This window comes from Salmo salar, unplaced genomic scaffold (genome assembly GCF_905237065.1).
Source record: "Salmo salar unplaced genomic scaffold, Ssal_v3.1, whole genome shotgun sequence".
In the NCBI taxonomy this organism is placed as follows: domain Eukaryota; kingdom Metazoa; phylum Chordata; class Actinopteri; order Salmoniformes; family Salmonidae; genus Salmo; species Salmo salar.
In genome coordinates, this window is record NW_025548642.1 from 286,663 (window position 1) to 294,780 (window position 8,118).

Consider the following 8,118-nt stretch of genomic DNA (forward strand, 5'->3'; position numbering starts at 1 on the left):
CACAGTAGCTAATATAGACCGAAAGCGTCTAAATAGCTTGAATCTTTCGGCTATGTTGGCTAGCAAGCTACCGAGGTGGTTGACGAGCTGTTTATGAAGAACCGTCCACTAGATTATACGTCACGCTGGCAGCATCGCCTGAAAGACGCACATCGCCGTCTGCTGACTGGAGGGAAACGCAGTTGAGGATCAGATTTTATTTTCAGACAAAGATTATTTTACATAGATTTAATTAAATAATACTATTATATTTAGACATACAAAGCCCTGAATGTGTTGATTGATTAGTGCGAATAAAACATGTTTACTACAGCACATTTAAGCCAGTTTCATTCAGTCAAACTAAATCTAAATAAGTAGCTAGTTACTGTAGGTCTATACTGCTCCTACATGGTGTAACAATACATCATGTAGATGTATATAATGAACTGACTAGGTCTATACTGCTCCTACGTGGTGTAACAATACATCATGTAGATGTATATAATGAACAGACTAGGTCTATACTGCTCCTACATGGTGTAACAATACATCATGTAGATGTATATAATGAACAGACTAGGTCTATACTGCTCCTACGTGGTGTAACAATACATCATGTAGATGTATATAATGAACAGACTAGGTCTATACTGCTCCTACATGGTGTAACAATACATCATGTAGATGTATATAATGAACAGACTAGGTCTATACTGCTCCTACATGGTGTAACAACACAGTGCAGTTGGAAAGTATTCAGACCCCTTCACTATTTCCATATTTTGTTAGGTTATTCTAAAATGATTTGTTTAAATACTCAATCGACACACAATACCCCATAATGACATCACAATACCCCATAATGACAAACCAAAAACACTATATATATTTCTTTGCTAATTTATTAAAATAATAAACTGAAAAATCTACAGAAGTATTCAGACCGTTTACTACGTACTTTGTTGAAACACCTTTGGCAGCGATTACAACCTCCAGTCTTCATGGGTATGATGCTACAAACTTGGCACACCTGTATTTGAGGAGTTTCAACCATTCTTCTCTCAAACTCTGTCAGATTGGATGGGGAGCTTTGCTACACAGCTATTTTCAGGTCTCACCAGAGATGTTAGATTGGGTTAATTTCCAGCTCTGACTGCGCCACTCAAGGTTATTCAGAGACTTTTCCCAAAGCCACTCCTGTGCTGTCGTGGATGTGTGCTTAGGGTTGTTGTCCTGTTGGACGGTGAACCTTCGCCCCCAGTCTGAGGTCTGAGTGCTCTTTTCACAGTGGGAGCAGTGGTGTTGTCTCACTGGTTTGGGCGTCTCTGGGTCTGGTTCCCCTGAAGGACTCTTCCCGCTGTCAGAGTGAGAGTCTGGTTTCTCTCCTGCCAAAGACAAACAGAGTATCCCGTTAAACAGAGACCTGAATGAAACCTCCACATGATAAAACTGTCTTCCTATGAGGTTTAATCTAGACGAGATCCCTCAATAAAAGAGCAGAACTGGTCATCACAGAGTGGCTGTAGTGCTTTGTAGGCTGGGTAAATCCATTTGAATTCAATACATTTTTGGCAGCATCCCTTTTGATATAAAAAAAGCTTTCCTTACATGTTTGCCTATGGAAGAAGTGGTAAGAAAGTGACTTCATGTAACTGAATGTAAAAACATTCATGAGATATACAGTTGTAAGTGTATATACAGTACCAGTCAAATGTTTGGACACACCTACTCATTCAAGGGTTATAATTATTTGTTTTACCATTTTCTACATATGGAATCATGTAGTAACCAAAAAAGTGGTAAACAGTTAAAAATATATATTTGATTTTTCAAAGTAGCCACCCTTTGCCTTGATGACAGCTTTGCACATTCTTGGCATTCTCTCAACCAGCTTCACCTGGAATGCTTCTTCAATAGTCTTGAAGGAGTTCCCACATATGCTGAGCACTTGTTGGCTGCTTATCCTTCACTCTGCAGTCCAACTCATCCCAAACCATCTCAATTGGGTTGAGGTCGGGTGATTGTGGAGGCCAGGTCATCTGATGCAGCACTCCATCACTTTCCTTCTTGCTCAAATAGCCCTTACACAGCCTGGAGGTGTGTTGGGTCATTGACCTGTTGAAAAACAAATGATAGTACCACTAAGCGCAAACCAGATGGGATGGCGTATCGCTTCAGAATGCTGTGGTAGCCAGACAGGTGTGTGCCTTTCCAAATCATGTCCAATCAAGCTGTAGAAACATCTCAACGATGATCAATGGAAACAGTATGCACACCTGAGCTCAATTTCGAGTCTCATAGCAAAGGGTCTGAATACTTATTTAAATAAGGTATTTATGTTTCTTATTTTTAATAAATGTGACATTTATTGTGATGTCATTATGGGGTATTGTGATGTCATTATGGGGTATTGTGTGTAGACTGATGAGGATTCTTATTTATTTAATCCATTGTAGAATAAGGCTGTAACGTAACACAATGTGGAAAGACTTAAGTGGCAAAAAAAAGGGGGTTAAAGACATGCATCTCTCAGATATAGGACAGACACTTCAGAACAAACTTCCTTTAGATGTTTTGGGGGACTGTTGTTCCATGTTGTGAATGTTATGCTATGCCTTAGTATGGGTTATAGCAGTATGGCCAAATATTGTTTTACATAAAATAACTTTTGAATATTTCTTTATTGATACTTCCATGGGTCTTAAAGTTCAAAATCAAATAGCAAAATGATCCTTGGTATAACCTTCTTAAAACAGTTCCATATAGCTTAGAGGAACCTCCCCCGTCAGACAGGGCTTAGACTGTAAAACTATCATTTAGATCTGATGATCGGTGGGACAAGGACATCCTCAGACAGGGACATCCTCAGACAGGGCTTAGACTGTAAAACTATAATTTAGATCTGATGATCGGTGGGACAATGACATCCTCAGACAGGGACATCCTCAGACAGGGCTTAGACTGTAAAACTATCATTTAGATCTGATGATCGGTGGGACAAGGTACATCCTCAGACAGGGACATCCTCAGACAGTGACATCCTCAGACAGGGCTTAGACTGTAAACCTATCATTTAGATCTGATGATCAGTGGGACAAGGACATCCTCAGGCAGGGACATCCTCAGACAGGGCTTAGACTGTAAACCTATCATTTAGATCTTATGATCGGTGGGACAAGGAAATCCAAACCCTCCCCTATCCCGGACGACGCTGGGCCAATTGTGTGCCGCCTCATGGGTCTCCCGGTTGCGGCCGGCTGCGACACAGTCCGGGATCGAACCCGGATCTGTAGTGCGATGCAGAGCTGCGCCACACGAGAGGCTGTTGATACCTAGCACTACCTATTATACTTGCTAGCACCACTCAGGAGGCTGTTGATACCTAGCACTACCTATTATACTTGTTAGCACCACTCAGGAGGCTGTTGATACCTAGCACTACCTATTATACTTGTTAGCACCACTCAGGAGGCTGTTGATACCTAGCACTACCTATTATACTTGTTAGCACCACACGAGAGCGAAGCTAGCGTGGTTATCCACATGTTTTACCAATAGTATAAATGCCCCGTTACCTGCAAGCTCTTCCTCAACAACAATGCAGTATTCAATATCAAAAGTAAAGAAATGTTATAAAATGCAGGGAACCAAGACTAAAGATTCTATTTTAACAAACCAAACATAAATCTTATCAAACTCGCGTTGATCAATAAGTTGTAGCTGTGGCGAGGGCTTAACCACTCACTGGCCAATGAAAACATGTTCCCAACCTTTTCATGTGGTTGCTTGAAGTTGTGTATTTACGGTGTTTGATGTTGTGTTGTCATAACCTCCGGGAGGAGAGCATGGATGTTTATCCTGGGAGATTCCATGCCAGCGCAGCCTGGAAATATTTGTCAGAACAATCCGAGATATCAAAAATATTTTCATGCTAGGCAGCTGTGTGTGTGTGTGTGTGTGTGTGCGTAATGTGAAGATAGTCAAGAAGCTCCCGACGAACAGTTCTTGTGCTGACGTTGCTTCCAGAGGCAGTTTGGAACTCGGTAGTGAGTGTTGCAACTGAGGACAGACGACTTTTACGTGCTACACGCTTCAGCACTCAGCGGTCCCGTTCTGTGAGCTTGTGTGTCCTACCACTTCGCGGCTGAGCCATTGTTGCTCCTAGACGGTTCCACTTCACAATAACAGCACCTACAGTTGACCGGGGCAGCTCAAGCAGGGCAGAAATTTGACAAACTGACTTGTTGGAAAGGTGGCATCCTATGACTGTGCCACGTTGAAAGTCACTGAGCTCTTCAGTAAGGCCATTCTACTGCCAATGATTGTCTGTGGAGATTGCATGGCTGTGTGCTCAATTTTATACACCTGTCAGCAACGGGTGCGGCTGAATTAGCCGAATGTAAACTTAAGTTAACAAAAAAATGTATTGGTTCTGCAATGTTGAAAATCCTATAAGATATGGAGACCATCAGTTTCAACTTATTTTAGAAGAAATGGGTCATTATTTAAGAAAAGTGCAACGGTGCCAATATGTTTATCTGCAAATGTATCCAATCAAATTCATTTAGCAATATTCAAATCATATATCAAATCCAATTCAAGAGGTTTCAAGGTTGGAATCAAGAAATGCAAAATTCCATTAATCTATATAACAACTTAATAGACTATCAAATCAAATCTTATGTCACATGCACTGAATACAACAGGTGTAGACCGTCACCTTACAGTGAAATACTTACAAGCCCTAACCAACAATGCAGTTAAATAAATAAATAAATAATAATAACTTCAAAAAATACAAATGAGAAATAAAGATAACAAAATAATTAAAGAGCAGCAGTGAAAAATTAAGAGGATCTATAGACTAGAGTCCTGTCCAGGGGAAGTAGGTTCCTGTTACTATGAGCTGTTCTGGATCAGACAAGCCAAGGCTCCTGTTACTATGAGCTGTTCTGGATCAGACAAGCCAAGGCTCCTGTTACTATGAGCTGTTCTGGATCAGACAAGCCAAGGTTCCTGTTACTATGAGCTGTTCTGGATCAGACAAGCCAAGGCTCCTGTTACTATGAGCTGTTCTGGATCAGACAAGCCAAGGTTCCTGTTACTATGAGCTGTTCTGGATCAGACAAGCCAAGGCTCCTGTTACTATGAGCTGTTCTGGATCAGACAAGCCAAGGTTCCTGTTACTATGAGCTGTTCTGGATCAGACAAGCCAAGGCTCCTGTTACTATGAGCTGTTCTGGATCAGACAAGCCAAGGCTCCTGTTACTATGAGATGTTCTGGATCAGACAAGCCAAGGCTCCTGCAAGGCTACTTACTTACTATCGTGGAAAATTACAAACTTTGTTATGCACCTGCGCTGTATGAGCCTTAAACCTGTACATTTCCTCTGTCTGTTTCTCTCATGTCAGAAGAATCCAGTGTTTTTCCTCTCTTGTTTCTGAGTAACTTGGTCACGTGGCCAAAGACAAAGGGCCGTCAGAGAGAGACCAGTTTTTGGTCCATCTAGTTCTTTTCGTATCTGTCAAGGTCAAAGCTGTGTGGAGATATGAAGAGAACAGAGGCTAGTTTGAGCAGCAGTGATAATTCTATCAGCAGAAAGGAGCAACAAAACTGGCATCATCACTTGTTTGTATGCCATGTTCCCATCATGATGTCACACACCTGCTAAACTGCCACGTAGACAAAGGTTCTAAAAGCAGAGACCTCTTGTTCGTTGGGCTCTTGGCTGTTGCACCTGTTGTGTGATTGTTAACCGCTCCACAATTGGAATTCTTATCATAAAATAAGGTATTTGAAGAATCTACAGTCTCTCTTTCCCTTTCTGGTTAGAATTTCCACCACATTACTTATATAATAATTAACATTTTCAAATATTCCAGTCATCAAATGAAAATCTAAGGCTTTACACTTGTATCCAATACATCAATGTACTTTTAAATCTCATTTTAGACACATAAAACATACTTTTTTTAAGTAAACCTATTTTGTTGAAGACTTCATATAAACAATATTTCATGTGGTATAAACAAAAACACACATTCTCAGTCAAAAACACAAGTCAGAACACAGTCTTTCTATTCTCTCATGTGATTCCAGGTCCTCTGACTGGGAAAATGTCTTTCCACAATGAGAGCAGTGGTATGTCTTCTCCTCCTGTGTATGTATTCTTTCATGCTTATTCAGATGCCTTAACCGGTTAAATCTCTTTCCACACAGGGAGCAGTGGTAGGTCTTATCTCCTCCTGAGTGTGTCCTCTCATGCCTAGTCAGGCCATCTAACTTGGTAAAACTCTTTCCACACAGGGAGCAGTGGTAGGGCTTTTCTTGTGGGTGTGTCCTCTCATGCTGTTTCAGGTTCACTAAACCCCTAAAATTCTTTCCACATTGGGAACATTGATAAGGCTTCTCTCCCGTATGTATTCTTCCATGTAATTTCATGGACTTTAACAGGGTAAATCTCTTTCCACATATGGTGCATTGGTAAGGCTTCTCTCCTGTGTGTGTCCTCTCATGCTGATTCAGGCTCATTAAACCCCTAAAACTCTTTCCACAGTGGGAACAGTGATAAGGCTTCTCTCCTGTGTGTGTCCTCTCATGCTGTTTCAGGCTCATTAAACCCCTAAAACCCTTTCCACACTGGGAACAGTGATAAGGCTTCTCTCCTGTGTGTGTCCTCTTGTGCCGATTTAGGTTCCCTAACTGGGTAAAATTCTTTCCACAGTGTGAACATTGGAAAGGATTTTCTCCAGTGTGAATTCTCTCATGTGTTTTCAGGCTCCCTAACCAGGTAAAAGTCATTCCGCATTTGGAGCAATGGTAAGGCTTCTCTCCAGAGTGTATTCTCTTATGTATTAATAGGTACCCTAATTCGTTAAAACTCTTTCCACACTGGGAGCATTGGAAAGGTTTTTCTCCTGTGTGTGTCCTCTCATGCCTATTCAGGTTCCCTAACTTGGTAAAACTCTTTCCACAGTGGGAGCAGTGATGATGTCCTCCTGTTGCTTTGGGCATCTCTGGGCCTGATTCTGCTGATTCCCCTGAAGGACTCTTCCCTGGGTCTGATTCCCCTGAAGGACTCTTCCCTGGGTCTGATTCCCCTGAAGGACTCTTCCCTGGGTCTGATTCCCCTGAAGGACTCTTCCCTGGGTCTGATTCCCCTGAAGGACTCTTCCCACTGTCAGAGGGAGAGTCTGGTCTCTCTCCTGAAAAAGACAAACAGAGTATCTAGTTACTTAGTTGTCTCCTGTGCTGTACTGTGTGGCCAAACTGGTGAAACATATAAATCTATGATTGGTTCAGATTGGGTCTTGTTTGGGGGAGTTCATTAAAATAATAGCCAGTGTGAAAAACAGTGGTCACCAAGGCATTCCTAGTCAATCATCAAACATTTCTGTAAAAACCCAATGTGTTTTCTGTTTGCTGCAGCAGTATTCTTAAAATGTATGTGAAATTAGCAGTAAAACATATATTTTCAAATATTAGTTAGATGAACCCGGCCTACAACACCCAGTTTCATCACCACCCTCTCCTGAGACTGAAAGCCCAGAGACTTGCACTTTGCCCGGGTGTGTGGTTTTGTCTGGGGGCTAAAATGAACATTCGAGGCCATCAAGCTACTATGCTCGGAGATAGTTTTCATTTCAACTGAGGTCGTGGCTACGATTCAGACCTGAATACAAGAGGTTTCTGATACTTTCAAAACAGATTGAAGTAATCTGTGAAACAAGACTGTGCCTGCTATGGCCTCACTCAAAACAACAATTACACACCATGATGATTGCAGCACTTTACACCTGACTACCTCTCTGGAGGCTGACGAGAATCGCTGAGGATCTGATAAAGGTGCAGGAGAGCTGTGTGAGCTTAGAGGGATTTTCTCACCGCAATATCCTAAAACCGATATTACATTTTTGGCCAATACCGATATCCAATATTTTCCTTGCCCCAAAAAATGATACCGATAACCGATATTAAAACTTTTAGCGGCCTTCTAAGCATTCTAGTACAGTTACATAGTTAACACACACACACACACACACGGATGCAGCGGTCTAAGCCACTGCATCTCAGTACAAGAGGCGTCACTACAGTCCCTGGTTCGAATACAGGCTGAATGATTGGGAGTCCCACAG

General features: G+C 41.7%; 1 protein-coding gene across 1 annotated transcript; it reads right to left on the reverse strand.

The window, feature by feature from the left end:
• Window positions 1–4,500: 4,500 nt before the first annotated feature.
• Window positions 4,501–7,195, reverse strand: LOC106561272 (gastrula zinc finger protein XlCGF17.1-like). Its single transcript, XM_014125043.2, has one exon. The coding sequence runs from the start codon at window positions 6,995–6,997 to the stop codon at window positions 6,032–6,034; it is 966 nt and encodes a 321-aa protein (XP_013980518.1). The 5' UTR covers window positions 6,998–7,195; the 3' UTR covers window positions 4,501–6,031.
• Between the last annotated feature and the right edge of the window lie 923 nt (window positions 7,196–8,118).

Coding starts and splice junctions, on each gene's coding strand:
- LOC106561272 (XM_014125043.2), bottom strand. CDS start 6,997: ATGCCCAAAGCAACAGGAGGACATCATCACTGCTCCCACTGTGGAAAG.